At 36.0% G+C, this 27,466-nt stretch overlaps 1 protein-coding gene across 1 annotated transcript in view; it reads right to left on the reverse strand.

The window, feature by feature from the left end:
• The window catches only part of HERC1 (HECT and RLD domain containing E3 ubiquitin protein ligase family member 1), a 219,291-nt gene that overhangs the window by 55,871 nt on the left and 135,954 nt on the right, over positions 1-27,466 (reverse strand). Inside the window, 9 exon segments of the mRNA XM_043980938.1 lie at positions 545-719; positions 1,779-1,979; positions 4,569-4,621; positions 11,656-11,924; positions 14,463-14,683; positions 15,665-15,789; positions 20,018-20,252; positions 25,834-25,950; positions 27,067-27,227. Coding sequence (XP_043836873.1) covers positions 545-719; positions 1,779-1,979; positions 4,569-4,621; positions 11,656-11,924; positions 14,463-14,683; positions 15,665-15,789; positions 20,018-20,252; positions 25,834-25,950; positions 27,067-27,227 — 1,557 coding nt within the window.

The raw sequence follows: 27,466 nt of genomic DNA on the forward strand, positions 1-27,466 counted from the left end.
CATGTTGTCATTAGCACAAGACATGAATTTTTTTAATCATTACCTTGTTTTATTTTGATTTACTTCAACTAATCTTCAGTTTATTTAATTACTGTATTTCTTGCCTTGTAAGTATTTTCACTATTTGTAACTCTCTTTTCTCCCCCACTAGTTTGTCAATATAGTATGACAATAAAGGGCCACTACATGAACCATGTTAACTTAAATCTCTGAGATGCTTCAATCAAGCAGTGGCTTATTTAATCAATAACCTGTCTGAGATTTTTTACCAATAAACTAATTTAACTAAATTAAAAATAGTGCATATGTGTATGTTTACCAGTGTAAATTATGTTCTATCCTATAATACGAACTTATGTACCTTGACTGTAATAGTAGTAGATGAATTTATAGGTAAATTATGAATTTAAATGTTGTATCCCCTAGTGGAATGGCTACATTCCATACTTTAAAGTTTTAAATTACCCATGAACTCAAACTATACCAATGAAAATTCACAGATAAAGTTAAATAGCATAACAAGATATAGAAACTGATAAGTCACCTGACAGAAAGCAGGGAAAGTGCCCTCATGACCATCGTCCGTGCTAGAAGAACTTGCGCTGCTGCAGTGACTCTTCTCAAAGCCATTACACGATCGTGTGGATTCGCCAGAGCAGCAGCTTGCTCTCCTAATGTGATTCTACCTGAAGAACTTTTTTCTACAGAGCCATGGCAACCTGTAGAACACAAAACTCTGGTTATTTCTGAATAAGCAAGCAAGAAAATGACTTTGGCTTTTCCCTGCTATATTAGCATCAGATGTTATAATTAAAGCATGTTTTGGTCCTCCAGCTCAGGACAGATTTTTATACAAAGGGGAAATAGCAACTTATTTATTTAATGGACGAGGCTTTATTAAGTACCTATAATGTGACAGACACTTTGCTAGGTGCTAAAGATAAAAAAGCTGATAATGAAATAGCCCCTGCTCTCACAGAACCCATTCTATTAAAGAGAAATAACATATATACAAGAAAGATAACTTTAAAAAAATCAAGGTTAGTACAAAATAATTTCTAGGGGGGAGAGAACTGGCAACTAAGGGGGTCAAGAAAGGCCTTGTTTAGGAGGTTGCATTTGAGCCAATTCTTGAAATAAGTCCAAGATGAGTGAGCAATGTATTCTAGGCACAAGAGATAGCCCAAGCAGGTCAAAAATCCTTTTTTTTTTTTTTTGGTGGGGCAATGGGGGTTAAGTGACTTGCCCAGGGTCACACAGCTAGTAAGTGTCAAGTGTCTGAGGCTGGATTTGAACTCAGGTCCTCCTGAATCCAGGGCCGGTGCTTTATCCACTGCGCCACCTAGCTGCCCCCCCAAAATGCATTTTCAATCTTAACTCTTGAAATCATGTTCTATTCAATACCACTTGAAATGGACTAATGGAAGGGCTTAGTAATGTCCAGTACATAGTTTTTCTTTAAAATGGGATTTAATCTAGTTTTTTACATGTTTATTTCAATTAACCTTTTTTTTTTTTGTCCATGTCTCCTATGTGTCCTACACCCAAACATAAATTAGAAAGGCAATATGATAATTGGTCCATTTTCATCCTCTACTGCCCTGGGCAGGGTGGAGGGGATCAAGTTCTTGTACACTAAAATGTTGCTGACTGGGATAGAACACTACTGGGGCCTCTGATTTAGGAAAACCAAAAAAAGTTACTGCTACTATATTGAAATCCCGTGAGCATTTGTTTCTCCAAGAAAGAACAATCAGCACCAGCACATTTAAGTGTACCTATTTGCATCAGAGTCTCTTCCATACTGTTGGTGGCAGTAACCATTGCCACAGATGCACCAAGTGGATCACTATCAGGGAACTGAACTGGCTCTGGTACGATACGACGGTCATTTAAACCTAATGGTCCAGCAAGCAATTCAAATTCTTCTTCACCAGTAAGTTTGTCATCCTCATCAACATCCAGCATGTCCCAGTCTTCTATAATTTAAGTGAATAATAAATAATATTGGCATAGTTAGATTATATGTGACAGATGACAGATCCAGATTTTCAAAACTATATTCACTAAAAGAAATATTACCAGAATGAACAAGAAGGGTGCTATCTCATGGTGATAATCCTACATATTGCTCTGAAGCAAGGGAGAATGTAATGGGATTAATTACATGAACACAACTATAGTTAAACCAATGAAAATAAATTTCACATAGGGGAGCTAATGTTACAAATAATTTAAGAATTACTGGTATGGGACACAGCATGGACCATAGAAGTGCTAGCACTGCTAAGGAATATACTGTTTCACAAAAGTAAACTTTTCAAATAACTGTTTCTCTCACTGATCAATTACTTCTTTTGGGGGGGGGGATTGGGGAGGGGGGGTTCGGGGCAATGAAGGTTAAGTGACTTGCCCAGGGTCACACAGCTAGTAAGTGTCAAGTGCCTGAGGCTGGATTTGAACTCAGGTCCTCCTGAATCCAGGGCCCCTACTTTATACTGTGCCACCAACTGCCCTGATCAATTACTTAACATTTTTTTAGAAAAGAATGAAATGCCTTGAACTTGATTCACAAAGCTTTCTTTCTTTCTTTTTTTTTTTTAGTGAGGCAATTGGGGTTAAGTGACTTGCCCAGGGTCACACAGCTAATAAGTGTTAAGTGTCTGAGGCCAGATTTGAACTCAGTTACTCCTTGACTCCAGGGCTGGTGCTCTATCCACTGCGCTACCTAGCTGCCCCCACAAAGCTTTCTTGAATTTATAAACAAAAAATAGTGAATAGATTTAACACACTCTTCATGACCCCAGGAAAGCATAATGAACAAACACAGGGATACTGCATATGGACAGTAAGGCCCACAGGCTTGCTGACAAATGTGAGATTGCTCTACTACTCACTGCCTATCACTTCCCCTTCCAGGGCTTCAGGTGTCTCTTCTTTAACAGGAAAAGATTAGAAGAGATGACCTGAGTCTTCTCCATATCTAAATCCTATGACAAGTCATTCTGTTATGCAACACAATGCCTTCAGGTGTTATTAGTATTTTAAAAGTAGAAGTCCCTATATTAAAACATACACAGGCTTCTTGTGAGAATTGGATTGACGCCTCCTGCTAGAGAGATACTGCAGAAAAGCTCCACCATGAGGAGAAGGCATCTGAGGGCAAGCCATGTGGCTTGGAAAGTCAGTTCCTTGGCATCAAGAAGTGACGTTTGTTTGTGGGTACTGTCGATGAAAGCTACCAGCCAATTAGCTTGGAGCTGTGTGTGTGGGGACAGGCTGTTTCCCTGTTACAGGAGGCTTGTGGGGTGAAGAAGGGGTGAGGCTCGCTCACTCTTGCTCTCTCTTTTGGCAGGACCTCGTGGGGAGTGGAGCTAGAAATGCTGGCTCCCTGAGATAGATAGATATAGGCATCTTGGCCTCTTTCTCTCTCCTCACCAAATTCTTATGCTTCCTAATAAATGCTTAAAAGTCTAAACTCTTGGTAAAGCTTCTAATTTATTGGCGACCACTCATTAGATTTTTAGACAGACTAGCTAGAATTTTAGCCACATTACAGACAGCAACAATTCAGATGGTGACCACGAACTATTCACTTCTGTTTGAGTTTATGGCTTTGCTTTTGTTTTTCTGTCTCTTGCCTATTAAACTACAAAACATGACTTTCCCTGATTGTCAGCCTGCAAAAGCAATCAACCATTCATGCCTTGTAATCTTGTATGGACTAAAACCAGATACCTAATGCATGATCAAAGGTAAGATTAAGTAAATAAAAATAAGCTCTGAGTAAATGTTTGGAGGTTCTCTTATACTCAAATGTATATGATTTAATATAAAAATTTTGTGATTTTTTTTTTACTCTACTAAAAAACTTTTAAAATCCTCTTATACAGGATTTACAGAATGACTGTTGCTTCCAAAAACTGCCATTGTTGTCCAATTGGGTCCATTTTGTCACGACCCCTGGAGCGGTTTTGTATTTCCTTCTTCAGCTCATTTTACAGATGAGGAACTGAGGCTAACAGGGTTAAGTAACTAATTCAGGGTCACATAGCTAGTAAGTGTCTGGGGCCAGATTTGAACTCAGGAAGAGAAGTTTTCCTAACTCCAATCCACTGTGCCACCTAGCTTTCAAAAATTATTCATCATTATATCTTGACTTTTGCACTGAGAAGTTCTACATGTTTCTCGCTGATTACAACTATAATACACACACTGGATACATACATGCTCAAGACTGTATACACACTTATATATGTGTGTGTGTGTGTGTGTATAAGTACATATTTAAAATATTTTATATATTGGCAAAGAAATCAAGTAGTGATGAGTGTTTTTCACATGGAAACAAATCAGTAACAATGGCGATAGTAGAACTGAGATTTTTCCATTTAAGTGGTTTTCCCCCCAATATACTTACTACCTTTTCATTTGTTAGGTAAGTTAAATTTTAAAATATAAATGGAAATTTTTAAAATACGGAAATCTTAATAGCTAAGGAAAAGTTCCTTCATGTTTATACCATAAACTATGGACGACTAATGAAATAGAGCTCTCAAAACAACTACCTTCATACACGCTGTCCTGTTTGCCAATTAAATCCGGAGCCTGTCCCTTATACCTGTACCAAAAACAAAAACATTTTATTTTTGTACATAAAACATAGCTAATAATCAAAATGCAAGTTAAATCACTAAAACATTTTAAGGAGTAATTTAAAACTATGCAAAATAGAAAAATAAAGATCAATGTTCTGTTCCTTATATAATAAAAACAATAAAAAAATTTAGAGTAAGCAAGCACATGTGAATCTAAAACCAAATTCATGACAAATTTTATATAGGCTTCTGTGTAACCATTAACTGAAATTTAAATAGAAAATGATCTTAGAAATTTTCATTTGACTTTAATAACTGAGAGTCTCAATAAACTATTTTATTTACCAATGAAAGTTACATATAGTTGATGTTTGAGAGTCTCAATAAACTATTTTATTTACCAACGAAAGTTACATATAGTTGATGTTATGTTCCAATGGATAAATGGTCAAAGAAGTGGGCAATTTTTGAAAGATTTTAAACTAATAAGAATCACATAAAAGCACTGATGTTCAACTCACATTCAGCAAAAAGTTGTGGAGATAATGGAAAGATGAGCAAACTAATGCACTGTTGAAGCTGTAAATTGGTATAAACATTCTGGAAAGTTTGGAATTATGGAAAGAAAAGGCATAAACATACCGTTTGACACAGAGATTTCACTGATAGGCAGATACCCCAAGTAGATCAGTGACAAAAAGAAAGGGTATATATACATCAAAATATTTGTAGCAGCATTTTTTTTGTGGTAGTAAAGACCTGGAAACAAATTAATGCTCATAGGGAATAGCTAAACAAATTGTCGTATATGAAAATAATGGAATATTATCATGCAGTAGGAAAGAATGAACATGACAAATACAGAGACGCATGGAAAAAATTACATAAACTGATGCAAAGTAAAGTAAGGTAAAAACAGGAAAACAATACATTTAACAAGTAGAACAATACAGATGAATGAGCAAGAAAACAATTTAAACTCAATGCTGTGAGATTATATAATCACCAATCTTTATTTCAAACAAGAGATATGCGAAGATACCTCCCCCCACTGCTTCACAGCACAGATAGAGAATCAAATATGTAGAGCAATAGATGCATAGAACTTCAAGCTTTTTTTGGGAGGAGGGGTTAATTTCATGGGGCTTTTTCTAACAGGTTGTTCTTTGGGAGGGGTTCTAAGGAATACAGTAAGAAATGTAGGTGATGTAAGAATAAAAGATATCAATGAAATTTTGTGTTTTTTTAAAAAAGAACCATATGAAATACAGCTCCCAATCAGTAATAAAAGAAATGCAAATCAAAATAACTCTGAGATTTCACCTCACAACCAACAAATTGGTAAAGATAACAATAAAAATTAGTTATGATTAGAGTTGTGAACTGGGACCTGCAGAAGGAAAAGCTTGTTAAAGGAACTTCTGGGAAGGAGCCAAGATGGCAGAGGAAAGGCAGTGAGCTCCCGAACTTATAACATGATCACTCCAAAAAACATCCAAATAACGCCATAGGAAAATGCCCAGAGCAGCAAAACTCACAAGAATGTGCTGAAATCATCTTCTAACCAAAAACGGCTTGGAAGGTCGGAAGGAGGGAGCTGCTGTGCTGATACAGGAGTCGGGCCCAACCCCACAGTCACCCTGACACAGATCCAGTCCCAGGAAGGCCTCACCAGAGAAGCAGACCCCCAGAGCCTCTGAATTAGCTGAAGTACCAGTGTCTGGAACTAAGCTCATAGTCTGGTGAGTGGGCTGAGCCCTGGGCTCCCCTGGAGGAGACCACAGGGGTTTATGCTGGTGCTGAGGCAGAACTTGGATTTTACACCCCTGCTGAGAAACAGGAGGTAGGCTTGAGTAGCAGTGGCCCAGGTTGGGGAGGGGCACAGGCTCATCAGAGCTAACAACCACAACACACAAAGCTGGTTGATTAGCAAGTTGGTCTGGGGTCATCTAAGGACCAGGGAACAGGCTGGGCGAGTGAAGAACCTGATTCTCCTTAAATCATACCACCTGGGACTTCTTAAGCTTGGGATACTGCAGCCTGGAAACAGTGCCCCACTTTAAGGAGCTAAAAGTCAAGTAAAAGAAAGGCAAGATGAGCCGACAGAGAAAGGTGAGGACCATAGAAAGTTTCTTCAGTAACAAGGAAGACCAAGGGGCACCCTCAGAGGAAGATGTCAACAACAGGGCCCCCATATCTAAAGCTTCCAAGAAAAATATGAATTGGTCTCAGGCCATAGAGGTGCTCAAAAAGGACTTTGAAGATAAAGTTAGAGAGGTAGAGGAAAAAATGGAAAGAGAAATGAGGGGGATGCAGGAAAGACATGAGAAAAAAGTCAACAGCTTGAAAAGTCAAATTGGCCAAATGGAAAAGGAGGTACAAAAGCTCTCTGATGAAAATAATTGCCTAAGAATTAGGATTGAGCAAATGGAAGCCAGTGAACTTTATGAGAAACCAAATCCAAATGAATAAAAAAATAGAGGGAAATGTGAAATATCTTCTGGGAAAAACTGCTGACCTGGAAAATAGGTCCAGGAGAGATAATTTGAAAACTATTGGTCTACCTGAAAACCATGATCAAGGAAAGAGCTTAGACACCATCTTCCAAGATATTCTCAGGGAAAACTGTCCTGAAATTCTAGAAGAAGAAGCTAAGATAGAAATTGAAAGAATCCACTGATCACCTCCAGAAAGGGAGTCCCCAAAGGAAAACTCCTAGGAATATTATAGCCAAATTCCAGAGCTTTCAGGTCAAGGAGAAAATATTGCAAGCTGCCAAAAGGAAAGAATTCAAGTACTGTGGAGCCTCCAGTCAGGATAGCACAAGATCCAGCAGCTTTTACATTAAAGGACCGGAGGACATGGAATATGATATTCCAGAGGGCAAAGGAAAAGGGATTACAAGGAAGAATAACCTACCCAGCAAAACTCAGCATTATCTTTCAGCGGGGGGAAAAAAATGGGACTTTAATGAAAAAGAAGGCTTTCAGATATTTGTGATGAAAAGACCTGAACTGAATGGCAAATTTGACTTTCAAATACAAGACCCTAGAGAACCATAAAAAATTGGAGCTGGGGTCGTACAGTGGGCAACTGTCTTCTGTCTGAGGCCAGGTTTTGGCTGGGATCCCCCTGGGTCCAGGGGTGATGCTTTGTCCACTGTGTCATTTAACTAGGTGATGACATCTTTGGGGTTGGAATGAGGGGTGAGGGGAATTCACTGGGGGAGGGGGAAGGGGAGGGGCAGAGGTGAAGTCCCACATGAAAGAAGCAGGAAGGGGCTTATGGAGTGGGGAAGAGATGGGAGAGGAGCAGGGCAGTAAATGAATTTTACACTCATCAGAAAAGGCTCAAAGACCTTAAATTCATCAGAGCTGCCTCAAGAAGGGACTAACAGACACAACTGGGTGGAGTAATCTGTTTAATCTGGGCAGTAAATGAGTCTAACACTCATCAGAAATGGCTCAAAGACCTCAATATCATTAGAATTTGCTCAAGGAGGGATTAATGTACACACTCAATTGGGTGGAATGATCTCTATAACCCTACAGGAAAATAGGAAGGGAAGGGAATAAAGAGAGAAGGGCAAAAGAAGAAAGGGCAGAGTGGGGGAGGGGACAGACAGAAGCAAATCCCTTTCAAAGAGTGATAGGATGAAAGAAGATGGATAATAGAATAAATATCATAGGGAAGGGAATAGGATGGAAGGGAAACAGTTAACAATAGTAATCATGAAAAAGAGAAAAGGGGGAAAAATTGTACAAAAAATATTTATAGCAACTCTTGGTGGAGGCTAAGAATTGAGAATCAAGGGAATATCCATCAATTGAGGAATGATGGAAAAAGCTGTGCTATATGATTGTAGTGGAATGGTCTTGTGCTACAGGAAATGACAAACAGGATGATCTCTGAAAAACCTGGAAAGACTAATGAACATCGATGTATAGTGAAGTGAGCAGAGCTGGGAGGACATTGTGCATAGTGACAGCAATATTATTCAATGAGCAATTGTGAATGACTTAACTACTCTCAGCAGTGCAATGATCCAATACAATCCCAAGGAACTAATGATGAAGCTTACTATGCACCCCTATAGAAAGAACTGATAAAAAGAACACTTGTGTATTGTACATATACAATCTGGTTGTGATCTTGTGGAGGGGGGAGGAAAAAATTTGAAACTCTAAATCTTATGAAAATGAATGTTGAAAACTACCCTTATATGTAACTGGAAAATAAAATAAATGTTTGTTGCTAAGAGAGTTGTGAACTGGTCCAACCTTTCTGGAAAATAATCAGGAATTATACTAAAATAATAACTAAAACTTTCCCTACTTTTTGATCCACAGATGCCCTTGCTAGACATATACACACTCAAGGAGATCATGAAAGAAAGGTCCTATGTACACCAAAATATCCATAACATCACTTTTTTTGTGGCAGCAAGGAATTGGAAACAAGTAGCTGCCCATTCACTGGAGAATGGATCAACAAATAGTGGTATATAAATATAAGGGAATAGCATTGTATCATAAGAAACCACAAACATAAAGAATTCAGAGAAACATGGGAGGATTGATATAAACCGGTAGCTAGTGATGTAAGGAGGACCTGGGAAACAATGTACACAGCAAGAACAATATAAAAATAAAGAACAAAAAATTTTAAACTGAAAGCTAAGTGATTATAATTATCTCTGCCCTAGGGAAAAGTTTAGAAAATTCACTTTCCTCTTGTCACTGCAAAGTTGTGAGGACTATGAGTATCAAGTATTATATGGATTTTAAGATACAGTTGATGTGTTGGTTAGTCTTTTTTCAATCACTTCTCTCCCTCACACCCCCCCCCTCTTCCTTACAAGATGAGTCACGTTATAGGGGAGGAAGAAAGGATATACTTGGAAATGGAAGTAATATAAAAAGAAAAAGGTATCAATGAAAATAAAATAATATTAAGAAAAAAAAGCCGATAGTAAATGTCCACAGTAATCTAGTATACGATCCAAGCTTTGGGTACAAAACTCATTATTTGACAATAATTGCTGAGAACACTGAAAAATAGTATGACAAAAACTAGGTATAGACTAACATCTTACACCACATACCAAAATAAGGTCAAAATGGGTATATGGTTTACACATAAAGGGTGATATTATAAGCAAATTAAGAGAACAGGAAATAACTGATCTGTCAGATTTATAGACAGGGGACGAATTTAGGACTAAAGAAGATATAGAGAGCATTACAAAATATAAAAGAGATCATTTTGATTACATAAAAGTAAAAAGCTTTTGCACAGACAAAACCAATGCAACCAAAATTATAAGGAAAGCAGAAAAGTGGCAAAGAATTTTTGAAACAAATATCTCTGATAAAGGCCTCATTTCTCAAATATACAGAGAACTAAGTGAAATTTATAAAAATACAAGTCATTCCCCAATTGATAAATGGTTAAAGCATATGAACAGGCAGTCTTCGGAAAATAAATCAAAGCTATCTATAGTCATATAAAAATGCTCTAAATCACTACTGATCAGAGAAATGCAAATTAAAAGAACTAACGCCTATCAGAGTGGCAAATGTAACAAAAAAGGAAAATGTTGGAGGGGATGTGAGAAAAGTGGGATGTTAATCCACTGTATGTGGAGTTGTGAACTGATCCAACAATTCTGTAGTGTCATTTGGAACTATGACTAAAGGGCTATAAAACTGTACATACCTTTGATCTAATAATACCACTACTAGGTCTATATCCCAAAAACATCCTAAATAAGAGAAAAAGACCTATTTGTGCAAAAATATTTATAGCAGCTCTTTTTGTGGTGGCTAAGAATTGGACATCAAAGGGATATCAAAAAATTGGGGAATGGCTAAACAAACTGTGGTATATGATTGTAATAGAATATTATTGTGTTATAAGAAATGAGAAGCAGGATGATTTCAGAAAGGCCTGGAAAGACTTAAAGGAACTGATGTATAATGAAGTGAACAGAACCAAGAGAACATTGTGCACAGAGACAGCAATATTGTTTGATGAAGAACTGTGAATGACTTAGCTATTCTCAGGAATACAATGATCCAATACAATCCCAAAGGACTATTGATGAAACATACTAGCCACCTCCAAACAAAGAAGTGACTTTGAATGAAGACGGACTGAAGCATGCTATTTTTCACTTTCTTACTTTCTTTTAATCAAATTTTCTTGTACAAAATGACAAATATGGTAATATTTTACATAATCATACATGTATAACCCATATCTGATTGTTTGTTGCCTGGGGAAGGGGGGAGGGAGGAAAGGACAGATAGAATTTGGAACTCAAAACTTTAAATAAAAAATGTTCATTAAAAAAAGGAAAAGAAAAAAAGCTTAAGAGTGACAACCCCCTAAAATTTCCCAATAAACTGACTTAACTAAATTAAAAATACTGCTTATGGCAACTTATTCCACCAAAACCAATTTAGTTTAAATAAGCTCATTTAAATAAAAGCTATAAAACATTTTTATTTTTATCAACTGTGTTATCTTAAAATCATCTTAAATGGTTGGTTGAAAAACTGGCACTAAGTACAAATTACTGATGTCAGTAAATGATCTAAGCACTCAAGTTAGGGCCGTCCCAGCTCAGCTAGCCTATAACAACTGAATGATAGATCTCAAAGTCTGAGCTCATTAGATTCCTTGGAATCAATGTTACCAACCCCTTCTAGATCCTCCCATCCCACCTGTTTGCCTCTCAGAAGATTCCCAAAAGAGACAGTAGTGTAATGAGAACCATATCCCCAACAGTCAGTACTTCTAGATTTCCACTTTCATATTCATCTAGGAATATGATAAACTCTCCCTCTTTCCCATACCAAACCCTGGTAAGCAATCATTCAATTTACTTAAAGATCATTTAAAGTGTCTACTAAATACAGGACATTAAGCTAATAAGCTGTCAGAAGAAAATAAGAAAAACAAAATGCTTCCTCTTCAAAGACCTAGCAAGAACTATACAAAGAGCATCTCCTTGCCCTTTTTCCAGATATATTTGAAAATAACAATTTCCTACCTCTCAGAAGTTGATGTCTTAGATTTAGTCTTCAGAGCCAAATATTTCTCTCTGCAGCTGCCACACAAGAGGTAATATGGATTCCCACTTCCACATTCACCACCGAACCATCCATCAACGTAAGAACCATTACTCCGATAGCCCTGCCGGTTGGCACTCCGGCCACAACCAGGGTGGTTTCTTTTCATATGCTGATTGAAGCTGACAACACTGGACTCACACAGCTCACACACCACCACTTCTTCTCTGTCTTCAGACTCGCAAACATGCTGTGTAAAATTATTTTTATACTAAATTATTTACATTTTGTGCTATGAAATTTGATGCTATAATTATAGTATAAAATGTGGCATTAAAGGTACACAATTCTAATAAAAACTACCCAGTTCACAGGGCCTGGAAATTCATGAACATTCAAAGGAGATCAGCCTAGTAAACTGTTGGAGAAGAAAAATGCATACTTCCCACACTCTTTAATATAATAGAAAGAGAAACAGATCCAAAACCAAATGACCTAGGTTCAAATGCTGGATCTCTGAATTGTGTGGCCTTGGACAAGAATCATTCACTTCTCTGGTTCTCACTTTCCTAAGTTCTAAAATGGTGAAGCTGAACAAAAACATCTCTGAATAAATCTTTACAACTCTAAATCTAGGCTTCTTATATCTATTTGGACAGGCAGTCCACTGAATTGACTTTCATAAATGCAAAAATGTAATACTTAGAAAATTTGCAGCTGACATGAAGCTAGAGGGATATCTGACAAAAGAAACGATAGATTTAGGCACTGAAAAGATCCTGACAGACTTGAGCATGGGGCTGAAGGTAATAAGATGAAATTCAACAGGGATCAACTTGAAGTCTTACATTAGAATTCAAACAACCAACTTCACAAGTATAAGATAGGATAAACATGGATAGGCAGAAGTTTGTCTAAATAAAGATTAGAGAATTTTAACAGATTACAACTTTAATAAATCAGAAGTCTGAGATAGCAGCCAAAGAATTCATGCAAGGGTACATTAAGAAAAGCTATGTCCAGGATTAGAGAATTAACAGCCTTAGAAGATGCCTTGAGACCAACATGGTTCAGTTGGAAGGGCACTGGGTCCTGGGTTGGAGCACCAAGTTAGATTCTGGCTTTGCTACATCCTCTTTGCACAACTTTGGCCAACTCGCTTCACTTTTGTGCTTATTTATTTAATATCAATATGTTCTTATGACTAAGAATTGCAGAGAAGTTACTAACAGGCTTTGGTTAAGGGAGTTTTCTATACTAATAAAAATGTAGCCTATTCCTATTCTCCCAGAGATTATATACTTGTGAATAATAGAACACCATGGCTTCAGAAGAACTTGCAGTGAATTGGATTCAAGTGAGGGAAGGCTGTGCAAGGTCACCAACCTTACTCTCTCATCCATAGCCATCTGGGTCCAGTGGCAAGGTATATATCAGGACAACTAGAGATGACCCTGGATGTTTAAGGCAATCAGGTGTAAGTGACTTGCCCAGGATCACAGAATTATTAAGTGTCTGAGGTGAGATTTGAACTCAGTTCCTCCCAACTTCTGGGCCAGTGCTCTACCCACTGTATCACCTAGCTGCCCCTATGCAAGAAGTTACATAAATGACAAACAATAAAAGTTAAGCCCTTTGAAACTGAACTGGTCATGAAGTGAAAGCAAAGGACAACAGAAGGGCAACCCAACAGATAAAGTATTGTCTAGGAAATTAAAAGTCTTAAGGAAGACTGTCAGTGCATTATGTGGATCCTCTAGGGAAAATTATGTAAGGCCATGGATAGATCTTCAAATGATGACAAAGCATGAATGAGTTAAAACTACTAGGAGGGGAAGCAAGTATTCACAATGAGATACAACACACTCATTTAAATAATGCAGTACTCATTATATGAGCTGAAAATTTTGCTTTAAATTTAACTGTGCTCTATTAACAATTTCTTCTGAATGATTAATTTATCTCTTAGAGCACACTAATGTTGTTTCTGATCCTCTGTTGGTCTAAAGAATTAACTAGCAAACCATTAAGCCTTCTAAGAAACACTCAATAATAAAAATGAAAAACTACCTCTACTTCAAAAACTCAAGCAGGCATCACAAATGTTGGCTCAAATTTAGAAGAAACTCATTTCCAATTTAAAATGCCTAATATTTCTATATTTGGATTTCTCACAGTCTCTTGTAGAATCATTAAATTTTATTCTATTTGTTTATGTAATACTGTTTTTTTCTCTGCAGGATTTAATGGATAAAGAAACCCAAGAAGAAATCGGTAAATCTACGAATTTTTCATGCTATTGAGGAGTGTAATGTTCTGTTCTATTCACATCTAGATCCACTAAAATTAAAAAAAAAATTTTTAGAATTTATTGGCAAGTTCTAAGTACATATTATTTCTTAGAATGGATGAAAGGTTATATTGACAGAATAAAACATAATTGTGAATTCCAATAGCCATAGTAACATAAAAACTGTTACATGGAGCATCTAATCTTCCTAAGATGATTCCTGCACTATAATTTGTTTAGAACAGAATAATTCAAATACTATGCTTCATTATAGGGCTACAAACTAATAACACATATAAAAAAAAGAGAAGACATTTTGCACAGTTTTTTCTTATTGGTTTGCAGTCATGAAAGTAACTAAGCAATGAATTCAAATTTTTTAAAGATAGCTAACATAAAGACTCACACTTTAACTTCAGATACTAGACAATAAGCTGTTAAGAAGAGTTAAGCACAACAAAAGTAAGTCAAAGCAGCCCCAGCTGCAGTCACACACACCCAGGTAGGCCAATCCAATACCTCTGGGATCCACATTCCCAGAATATCATTATCACTGGTCAGATCTTGTCCAAACATTGCCTCCATTGCTTCATCATCTAAATCAATTTCCAATTCTTCATCCAAGTTAAAGTCATATAGTGCACCAGGGTCTTGCTGCAAAGAAATTCCTTCTCTCCGACTTTGATTCCTATGAGCTTGTACAGAACGGTATAACCCCGCTCAGAACAAAAAAAAAAAGAAAGAAAGAAAAACATTTTACTTGCATACAAAATAATTCTGAACATTTCATTCAATTTTAATTGCTACTAAAACAAGGTGTGAGATGGGGGCTTAGCTGGTGTACAAGACTGTTGACCACAAAGGTAAGAATATAACTATTCAAAAAATTATGCATATTCTCTCTACATTCAAGTGATATTTAACATCCAGATAATTATATGTTCTATACAAAATTTTCTATTCTGTCTTAAAGATAAGAACTAGAAATAACTACTCTAGTCAATATTGGCCCTCTGAGCCCTTATCAGTTTGCCTGTTCTTTCTTACTCCTGGTACTAAACCAACATTTGTTAATGCCATTATTTAAAATGTGTGTACTGTCTCCTACCTATGCTGGGTTTTTTTTTTTGGGGGGGGGGTTGGTGAGGCAATTGGGGTTAAGTGACTTGCCCAGGGTCACACAGCTAGTAAGTGTTAAGTGTCTGAGGCTGGATTTGAACTCAGGTCCTCCTGACTCCAGGGCTGGTGCTCTATCCACTGGGCCACCTAGCTGCCCCTCCTACCTATGTTGTAAACACCTTTGGGAGACAGAGGGACAGACTGCTGGATTTTAAAGAATCTACCAGAGTAGTACCTTGAGCAAATCATTGCAGTTCTCTGAGCCCTGGTTTCATCAGCTATAAAAAAAGGACACTGGACAGAATGATCTCTAAGGTCCTTTCTAGCTCTTAGGCATTAACCCTGGCACAGTGCTTTATCCACAAAGACTCAAAAATAAATGACACAAAGGGACAGCAAGCTGGGGCTAGAAAGAGCACTGGAATGGAGTCAAAGGAACTGGATCTGGATCACAGTTCTGCTAGCTAATTACTATCTGTGTGATAACCAAGTCATTGAACTATCCAGGGCTTCAGTCTCATAAATAAAATTAAGGGGCCCAGACTAAATAATCTAACAGAATAGTTTAAATATAGAATTACCTGCTCTTGCCAGCAATGTCCGAGCAGCTAAATCAAATTTGTGTCTCCTTGTTACTGCAGATCGACTCCTGGAAGGAGGTCCACTTCCAGAAGCTGTATTATCTGAATGATCCAAATTATCAGTGCTGCAAATTAGTTTCAAAACAAAAGCAGAAATCAAAAATTCCAATGAGAAGAAAAATAATCTATCAAACATTCTCAGTTATGAAATAACTTGGTGATGTTTTTCCCATGTTTTAAAATATAAATGAGGGCACGGATTATTTTTTGTTGTTGTTTTTTAATACATCAGGTAGGTACTTATTTTGTTGAAGTGAAAAGAATGATACTGTGTCACAAGGGCCAGGGCACTGCCTCTGCAAGAAGAAACCTGGATGCAATCACATCCTATATCGAACCCTCACTACTCGTTTGACCCTGGAAAAGTCACTTAACGTCCCTGAGTCTCCATTTCTTCAACTAAAATTCAGGGGTTGGATTGGATAGCCTCCGAGGTCCAGCTCCAGGGCTATGTGATTTATCACTCTAAGCAAGAGATATGCTCTGAAACAAACCTCTTTTTTTCCTGCATATGCCCTAAGTAACAAAGGGGGCAATATTCTGCAACTTTGTTAAAAAGTCATTACTGGAATGGTTGTAGGTAGAAAAAACATTTTAACTTTTGACTCATATTACCACTTCTTAGAATGCAAGATAAGAAGTAAGAGCAATTAAAATGGTTAATCTAAGCAAGACCAAATGTAACTGCCAATGCCTATACATCTTTCAGACACTTTCTTGCCTAGGAAGCCCATATATTGGTAACATGGTCTATATATATTAATGGAGCCTAAAAGGGATATAGGCATGTTCTTACTTTGAATTCTGTATAAATTGGCCCCTAAAGTCTTCCATTATTTTAGTTCTTCAACCCAAGAATACCAGAACAATTTATCTCCCATTTTACTCATTCTCCACTCCTGTCACCCAGTCTCATGTCTTTAGGTATAAGGAACACGCCCATACTACCTCTTCCCAAATCTTTATCCATCCCTATTTTAATCAGTACCACTCTTCTTCAGGCCCACAATTTGTCCAATTTGTCCAATTTGTCCACCAGCTAGCATATTCCATATGCCCTTTGGAAACCTTGCCCTGATATCCATAAATTCAAGTTTTCAACAAAGATTCTTTGCTTCCTTCATGACTTTAATTGAAAGCCAATATCTGATGACACTACATGCCTTTTTAACCTACTCCAGTGAAGTCTACTCCAATAGAAGAGAGGATTTAGTATATTCCTTACTCCTTTCAGTGCTTTTCCAGATCATTTTTCTACAATCGTCTCTCAAAATAGTTTTTCTTCTGTTCACAGAATAACAGATGTAGAACTAGAAGGGTCCTTAAAGTCCACTGTCTTTACTTCATTGTACTGATAAGGAAAATGAAGCATGGAGGTATTAAGTGAGGTGCCTAAGGTCATACAAATGGTTATGTGTTAGAGTTAGTGCCCTATCCACTCTTCATACTGCCTTTTCTCTTCTCTCTATACTCTGTTCCCTGGTGATCTCTCCAGGTGCCATAGGATTATTACATAAATGTAAACAACTGACAAATTTATACATCTAGGACTGACCTCTCCTCAGTGTTCCACTCTTGTGTTACTAATACCCCAACGAATATTTCTACCTTTAGGCATCTCAATCCCAACATGTACAAAACTCATCTCACATCTCATTCAAATTTTTACCACTCTCCATAAATAAAACCACCATTCTCCCAGTCACCCAAGTTCACAAACTTGATGCCATACTACACTGTTCCCTCTCCTTCAACTCCTCTACCTAATCAGTTGCTAAGTCTTGTCTTTCTCATTTCCACGTCACATCTGTACTTTTCTCTATATTCACACAGCTTCTACCTTAGTTCAGGCATTATTACCTGTTGTCTGGATAATTTTATTAGTGTCCTAGCTGGTTTCTCATCTCTCTAATTCATCTTCCATTTAGCTGCTAAACTGATATACCTAAAACATAGACACGATGGGACGCGCTCACGTACTTACTCACTCTCATACTTACTCAAAAATCTTCTGTGGCTCCCAAATGCCTCCTAGCATAAAGTACAAAATCCTCAGGATGGCATTTAACGTTTTCACTATCTGCTTTCCACCATCTCTGTAGTATTCCTCAATGGTTCTCCTGTATGCACTCTCTATTCTAGTCAAACTGTTACTTATATGGAATATCATATTCCATCTCCCACCTTTGCCTCTGAAAAACCTATTTCCCTTTTCTGAAATGACTTCCTTCAAAGCAGAGGTGAGGTATCATCTCCTACATGAGACCTTTTCTAATATTCCCATTTGGTCTCCCTTTGAATATTCTATTCTTTATAATTATTATTCTTGTGGGGAGCGGGGAGCACAGTACAGCTTGTATTCCTCAGTAGAATCCGAGCTTATTCAAAATAAGGACCATTTTCTTTTTCTGTTTTTTATTCCCAACACCTAGTATATAGTACCATGCCTATAGAAAAAAACTTTACTGACTTGTTAAATGTTTGCTGACTTGGATTCTATCTCATTCTCTATTTTTTCAGTGCTGCCATCACTCATCCAGTATCCCACACTTAACACCCTACACTCGAGTTTATCCTTGACTCTTCCTTCTCTCTCAACTTTTCACATTAAATCCAATTCCCATCAGTTCGACTTCTACAACATATCACATGGTCTTCCCTTTCACTATGTTCCCACTGCTATTGGCTTTACACAAGTTCTTATTGCTACCCAATTTGCTTCTTGCAATATAGCCTAACACCTATTCCTGATTCTATACTCTTTTTCTCTAATCTATATACTGTACTGAACACACACACGCACATACAATGTATTGCTAATGCATAGCTCTGATCCTCTGATCACTCCTATCCTCAAAAATCTTCAGTGCCTACCTATAATTTACCAAAGTTCAATTCCTCAGCCTGACTTCATCCTACCCTCATGTTTCATACCTATTACACTTCAGTCAACTTACTGGCATCTTACACTGCATATGCCTGAATGGTTCTGCCTCTCATGTTCTTATGCCTAGAAATTTTTCCCTCCTCCTTAGATGTGGATTACCACTCATCCTTTAAACCCAACTCAAATGCCACCTCCTTCACGAAGCCCTCTCTGATTCCACTTGTCAGTACTATCCTTCTCCCTAGCAAGCATAATAGCACTTAAAAAAAAAAAAAAAACCAAACACAAACCTAATGAACTTTCAAAATATATGTTCCAGCATCTGTTTTTTTCTGTTGTATTTACCTAGACTGTATACTGTTTAAAGGTAGTAACTGAAATCAACTAAGTTTTATATCTCCTTCAGCAGCAATGTCATAGTGCTGTGGACAATAATTACTTTACAGCCATTAAATAAATAAATTAATACCAAGGACAAAGATTTAACAAGCTGATTTCTTGGCTATATGGCCAAAGTTAAAATACAAAGTCTGTGACTGATTTTATACTCACTCACACACACACACACACACACACACACACACACACACACACACACACACACACACACACACTCTCTCTCTCTCTCTCTCTTACTTCTCTCTCATCATAAAAGCTGATGTTTTCTATTTCTAAGCAAAATTAATGACTAAGTTTTAAAGAACTGCCTGGGGCATTGAGAGGTTAATTGACTTGCCCAAAGTCATGAAACCAGGGCACAATTTAACCCAAGTTCAAGCTGTCTCTGAAGTAAATTCCCTAAAAATGTTCAATATAGTTTGTTTTTTTTTAAGTGAGGCAATTGGGGTTAAGTGACTTGCCCAGGGTCACACAGCTAGTAAGTATTAAGTGTCTGAGGCCACATTCGAACTCAGGTACTCCTGACTCCAGGGCCGGTGCTCTATCCATTGCGGCACCTAGCTGCCCCTCAATATAGTTTTACCATTCCTAGTTGTAAACTCCACAAGGACAGAGAACATGTCTTATTTTATCTTTGTATCGCTTACAAAATGCTATACGCAGGGGCAGCTAGGTGGCGCAGTGGATAGAGCACCGGCCCTGGAGTCAGGAGTACCTGAGTGCGAATCTGGCCTCAGACACTTAACACTTACTAGCTGTGTGATCTTGGGCAAGTCACTTAACCCCAATTGCCTCACTAAAAAAAAAAAAAAAAAAAAGGAATGAAAATGCTATATGCAGTAAAAAGGCTTAGTAAATGGTTGCTAAATAAAATATACCAGTTTTTCAAGAAATCTATAGATCATAAAGCATTTGGGTAGGGGAAAGTCAAAGTAGAATTTAGAATCATTTCTCAAATTTATCACTATTGCCATATAGAACTGAAAAAATTAAAATCAGCAATTCACCTTTCATTAAATCCCTCCTCCATTTCAGCGGCATCAGCTGATGGTATGTCCCCAGGTGATTGCAAATAACAAGGGTCATTAGACTTCCCGCTGTTGGTGCCTGAAACTGTTGCTCCGTGACGTGAATCAGAAGTGCTACCTGACTGAGGTTCCTCATCATCCTCATTACCAGGATGTTCTATCATCCACATGGCCAGGACTGTAATATTCTGAGCATCTGCCTCACCTCTCGCACCTGATGAAGGAAAAAAAAATTTAAACTACCTTTCTGTAGAGCAGACATTCATCCTGTACAGTGTTCTTCTCTAACTACTTTTGGTAACATTTAAATGTTTCTATCAAATTTTATAGCTATTTAAAAATAAACAACTATGAATTCAAGATCTTACTAATGATGTCAGTATTCTGATATACCAATGACGCTTTCTCATCCTGTGCAATTCTGGAGCATATTCTCCAAAAATCCCTTCTTAAAAGGATTCACCAAGAGGTTCTACCTACTGTGTTTGAAAAAATTTAAGTGAGATCCCAGCAACCAATTGAATTTGCTTTGTTAGAACCAGCATAGCTAAGTATTAAGAGACTCTTTACAAGTAGACTGGCCACTTGGCAATGGAGTCAACATGCCAACCCATAAAACAAAGAAAAATATAAATGGCCTTCAGTACTGTATAGCTTCTTTTAATGGCAGCGGTAGAGGAATTAGAAAAGAGGTCAGAGAGAAATAAGAATCAATTTTTAAATTGGAAACAATTGATATTAGCTGCTAGTATTTTAAATATGAGATCCTTATCCAACAATGAACGAATGAGCATAATACTGGAGGAACTGAATTATATTGATCTTGACATAGTCATACTTTATTATAAATAATACCAGAAGGAAATTATAGCTAAAGGGAAAGAGAGTTCACTGTTTCTACTTGATGAGGAAAATAAAGGAGATGATAGAGTCAATTTTATTGTGTACCCAAAGGCAATAAGAAATATTTAATGGAAAATTTGGTTATCTTGTATTGCAGTGATCTTGCTAAAATGTTTTTGCAAAGTGGAGATGTGAATAGAAATGGGAATAGGATGAACAAACCTAGAAAATGGAACAGCAGAATGGATTAAAAAAAACAGAATCTGACAATATGTTATTTACAAGAAACACATTTTAAAATGAGAGATACACAGAGTTAAAATAAAGGACTGCAGTAAAATTTGTGAAGCATCCACTGATGGAAAAAGAAAAAAATAGGGGTAGTAATCATGATCTCAGACAAAGTTAAAGCTAAAATAGATTTAATTTAAAAGAGATAAACAAGAAAACTACATTATGATAAACAACCTGATCTGTTGGCTATATGGCCAAAGTTAAAACTACTAAAAAGTATGTGACTGATTTAATACCACAGACAATGAAGACAATATCAATGCTACTAAACCTACTACTAAACCTCTATGCAACAAGCATCTAAATTTTTAAAAGAAAAGTAAAAACAATTGCAGGTGGAAATAGACAGTAGTACTATAATCATGGGGGACTTTAATCTTCCCCTCTCAAAATTAGATAAATATAACAAAAAATAAATAAGAAAAAAGTCAACAAAGTGAATAGAATTTTTAAAAAGGTAGATATAATAGATATCTGAAGAGAATGGAATGAGAATAGAAAGGAATACACCTTTTTCTCAGTGGTACGTGGTAACTTTACAAAGAATGACAATGTATTAGGGCATAAACATTTTATGGTTAAAAGTTGAAAAGCAGAAATATTAAATGCATCCTTTTCAGATCACAATGCAATAAAAATTATATTTAATAAAGGACCCCAGAAACACAGAATAAAAACTAATTGAAGATTAAACAAACTAATTTTAAAGAATGAGTAGATTAAAGGAACAATCATTAATTTCATGAAAGAGAATGGCAATAATGTATGGGATACATACAGCAAAAGCAGTAATCAGAGAAAAAATTGTATCTCTAAATGTTTACATCAATAAAATAGAGAAAGAGCAGACGAATGAACTAGGTGTGAAATTTTTAAAAATAGAAGAACAAACTAAAACTCTCCAATTAAACACTAAACTGGAAATCCTAAAACTTAAAGGGGAAATTAAGAAAACTGAGTATAAGAAAATCAATGAATTAATAGATAAAAATAGGAGTTGATTTTATAAAAAAGCCTACAGAATAGCTAAAACACTGGTTAATATGATTAAAAAAGAGAGAAGAGGGGCAGCTAGGTGGCGCAGTGAATAGAGCACCAGCCCTGGAGTCAGGAGGACCTGAGTTCAAATCCGGCCTCAGACACTTAACACTTACTGGCTGTGTCACCCTGGGCAAGTCACTTAACCCCAATTGCCTCATCAAAAACAAAAACAAACAAAAAAGAGAGAAGAAAACCAAATCACTAGTATTAAAAATGAAAAATCTGACTATACCACTACTGAAAATGAAATAAAAGCAATCACAAAGTTATTTGCCTAATTATATACCGATAAATTTAACAATTTAAATGAAATGGGAAAATATTTACAAAAATATAAACTAAATTAGCACTAGAAGAAATATAATTTCTAAAGAAACCTATTTTAGAAAAAAAAAATTGAACAGGCCATAAATGAGCTTCCTAAGAAAAAAGCACCAGGACCGGATAGATTTACAAGTGAATTCTAGCAAACATTTAAAGACCAACTAATTCTAATATCAAATAAATTATTTGGAATAATAGGGAAAGAAGAGTCCTGTAAACTCCTTTCATGAAACAAATATGTTTTGATACCTAAACTAGGAAGAGTAAAAACAGAGAAAGAAAATCACAGACCAATTTCATTAATGAGTATGGATGCAAAAATCCTAAATGAAATACTAACTAGGGGAGTACAACAACATATTACAAACATTGTACACTGTGACCAAGTGCTATTTATGCCAGGAATGTGGTGATGGTTTACCATAAAGAAAACTATTAATGTAATTGATTATATCAATAATAAAAGTAATGATTACATCAACAGATGCAGAAAAACCTTTTGATAAAGTACATTGATTCCGTTAAAAAAAAACAACTTGGAAGTATAGGTATAAATGGATTTTTCCTTAAATTGTTAAGAAACATTTACCTAAAACCATCAGCAAGTATTATCTGTAATGGGGATAAGCTAGAAGCCTTCCCAATAAGATCAGTTATAAAACAAGGATGCTCACACTGTCATCAATAATTTTCAATATTGTAATGGAAACCCCAGCAATAACAATAAGAGAAGAAAAAAAATAGAAGGAATCAGAATGGGCAATGAGGTAATAAAACAATCTCTTTTTACAGATGATATGATATGCTTAGAAAATTCTAAAGACCACTTATGAAAACTGCAATCCATCTACAGAGAAAGAACTGATGGTATCTGAAAACAGACTGAAGCATAATTTTTTTTGATAGTTCCTTAAACTGAAGTTTTGTTTTTGTCTGTTTTCTTTCACAACCTGGCTAATACGGAGATGTTTTGCAGGACTACTCATGTATAACTTATATTGAATTGCTTGAGTTCTTGGGGAAAGAGGGGAGAAAGAGAAGTTAGAACACAAAGTTGTAAAACATTGATGTCAAAATTTGTTTTTACATGTAATTTGGAAAATAAAATTATAAAAAAAGTAATGATCTTGTTTTTCAAATAAAAAAAAACAACAAAAAAGAAAATTCTAAAAGCAACAAAAATTTAATTGTTTAAGAAGTAACATATAAAGTAAACCCACATAAATCATCAGTGTTCTGATATATCACCAACAAAACCCTGCAAGAAGAGATAGTAAGAGATATCTCATTTAAAACAACTCTAGTATAAAATAACTGGGAGTACATCTGCCAAAACAAACCCAGGAACTCTATGAAGAAAATTATAAAAAACTTGTTATACAGATAAAATTAGATTTAAATAATTGGAGAAAGAATAATTGTCTATGGGTAGGCAGGGCCAATATAATAAAAATGTCCATTTTACCCAAATTAATCTATTTATCCAATGCCATTCCAATTAAATTACCAAAAAATTATTTTACCAAGTTTAAAAAAAAACATCAAAGGAACTAATGAGAGAAAAATGTAAAGGAAGGAAGTTTGGCGGTAAATTTTATTATAAGAGAGTAATTTTCAAAACTGTTTGATATTGGCTGAGAAACAGAAAGGTAAATCAGTGGAACAATATAATTTACAATAGTAAATTATTACAGTAACCTTGTGTTTGACAAGTATAGACTTAAGTTTTGGGGATAAGAATTCATTACTTGATAAAAATTACTGGGAAAGCTAGAAAGCAGTTGGGCAGAAATTGGGCATAGACATTATATCTTACATCCTTTACCAAGATACAGTCAAAATGCATACATGACCTATATATAAAGGAAGATATTAGAAGAACAGGGGAAATATTACCTATAGGACTTATGGACAGGTGAACAATTTAAGAATAAAAAGAGATAAAGAGCATTAAAAGGTATAAAATGGATAATTCTGATTACATGAAATTAAAAATTAAAAAGTGTTTATACAAATAAAACCAAAGTAGCCAAGATCCTAAGGAAAGTAGAAAACTGCAGGGATAGGGGAGATTTTATAAACAATTTTTCAGACAAAGGTCTCATATCTCAAATATATAAGGAACAATGTCAAATCTATTAGGAGTCATTCCCTGATTGATTGATAAATGGTCAAAGAATACAGGCAGTTTTCTGATGAAGAAACCAAAACAATTTAGAGTCATATGAAAAATGCTCTAAATGATTATTAGAGAAATATAAATTAAAACAATCTTGAGATATGACTGAATACTTATAAGATTGGTGAAAATAATAGAAGGGGAAAGTGAGAAATATTGGAGGGAATGTGGAAAAATTGAAACACAAATTCACTGTTGGTGAAACTGTGAACTGATCCAACCATTTGGGAGAACAATCTAAAATTATGTCGAGTTACTAAACTGCCTTTGACCCAGCAATAGCACTATTAGGTCTGTTTCCCAAGATGATTAGGGAAAAAGGAAAAGGACCTATATGTTCTAAAATATTTATAGCAGCTCTCTTTGTGGTGGCAAAAAAAAAAAAAGGAAATTGCAGAGATGCCCATCAACTGGGAAATGGCTAAACAAATTGTATTATATGATCATGATGGAATTCTGTGATATAAGAAATTATGAGCTCATTGATTTTAGAAAAACATGGAAAGACTTTCATGAAAAAATGAAGAGTGAAATGAGCAGAACTAAGAAAACATTGTACACGGTAACAGCAATTTTTTTTAAGGTACAACTGAGTGACATTTTATACCCAAATTAACTGCAAAGGTCCTATGAAGGAAGATGCTATCTGCCTCCAGGGAAAGAACTGATAAATAGAAGTATGACTAGTATGGTTTTATTTATGTGTGTGTATATATATATATATACACATACACATATATATATACATATACACACACACACACATATTTATGTCCAATGATAGCCATTTCTAGGACAGAGGCAATGGGGGGGGGAATATAAAAATTGCACAGCAGAGAATAAAAGAAAATGTAGAAGGAAGCACAAAAAGTAGAGTAACTTTGAAAACAAGTGTACTTACTATATAGTTTTTCCCCCAAAAAATAAACAGTGTGAAATGTAAATTCATGGTCTTACAGTGAATCTTCTTAGGTTGTGCTGTGTACAAGAAAATGTTCTTTTTTTGTCTTTATATATTCAAGTTCAAAATGAATAAAAAAAATTTTTCTATTAAAAAAAAAATAAACAGTGCTTCCTACTTCTACAGATTCAGAGCAGTAACCATTTGTCCTACCTGTGGCTTCCATAGCTTTTGCAATTTGCCGAAGAGAAAATCCCATTTCTAGCAATGGCACTGCAATAGCTGGTGGAGGAGGGGAAGTTGAAAGTCTGCTACTTGGATCAGATAGAGCTGAAAAGAAAGAAAAATAAGGACCTTTAGAGAATTAAAATACCAATCATTGTTATGGTTTTGTAATTGCACTAAAGTGGCATAGAAAAGCATAGGTAAATAATGAAGATGTGACTAATTTACATCATTTCTGTTGAAATAAATTCTTACACAGTTATCACAAAATTTCAGTCTGTAAGGAATCTGTGACCTACCTATTCCACTTACAAGTAAAATGTGAGCTTCTTGCCAGCAGGGCAGGCAGGGACAATTTCATCTATTTTTTTGAGCTCCTGGCTCAAGCACAGTACTTAGCAGGTTCCTGCCAAGTGCTTATTAATTGACCAGGCAGATATAGTTAATAGGAAGATTTCTCTTCACATCAACCTAAACTTGCCTCTTCATAATCTCTGCCCATTGTTCCCAATGGAAATTAATCCACTCAACTTTCAAACTCTACCCTGGGGCTACTGCTGTCCTGATAGGGGAGTGTGTCATCATGGTCCACTATCTTAAGGTGACCCTTGCCAAACTTCACTTTACAAACTGGATATAATTTTGTAGCCACTTGTACATTTAAGTAGTACAGTAAATATGTTATTTAACAGAGTAGGCCGAACATAACCTTTTCTTGAATTACCCTACTGAATATTGCTATTTTTGCTTTATGCCATAATATACAATAATACTGTCAGAAGGTTACTGAAGCCTACAGGATAATTTATTCCATGATAAATGGCACAAAATTGAATGGCTCATGTCTATTTTGTCTGCTTTCATGTTCCACATCTTTTCTTTTGCTGCCAGTCTGTCAGCTCTCAATGTTGTCAGTACTGCCTGCATCTAAGCAGACCCCCTTTCTCAAGCCCTCTCCTACGCTCAATGTGTTGTTTCTAATCCACTGTGTCCTGGAAAAATCCTATAGTTTCAATCATAATTTCAGCATAAAGCAAAAGACAATATAATTCAGCAGACTAATTCCTCTTTCATTAAAACAAAATTATTATGCCATCATTTCCGGTGGCTAAAATAGAAGTCTCACTTATAATGATGAAAATGAATTCCTACTATTCACCAAATAATATTGTGAATTCTTCTTTTTTTCCCCCCTAAATACTAGTGTCAATGGCCACAAACCTGTTCGATTGGTAGGTCTTGCAGACTGTGAGTCGGGAGAAGTCAGGCTTTGTCTCCTTCCAACTTCATCAGAAGGAGAAGTTGGTAGGGAGGATATTGGTGGAGTCTGTGCGCGTCGAGTGGGAAGAACTGTAGTAGTTGGATAACTGGAGAACATTTGCCTTTAAAAGAACAATAATGGCACGACAGGTTTACTCCAATTATAAAAGTCACAAATTTCTTTATAAAACTGTTGAGTAAATACAGCAAGGTGGAAAAGATCAAGGATACCCCCTTCCCTAAATCTATATGGAGAACTGAGTAGAGCAATGAGAGAAAGTTAGCTGCATATCAGCAAAAAATACTAAGACTAAAATAAAAGCCCAACGCAGCATATATTTTGACTACCTTTTGCCCAATG

Source organism: Dromiciops gliroides, chromosome 2, assembly GCF_019393635.1.
Source record: "Dromiciops gliroides isolate mDroGli1 chromosome 2, mDroGli1.pri, whole genome shotgun sequence".
NCBI classification, from domain to species: Eukaryota; Metazoa; Chordata; class Mammalia; order Microbiotheria; family Microbiotheriidae; genus Dromiciops; species Dromiciops gliroides.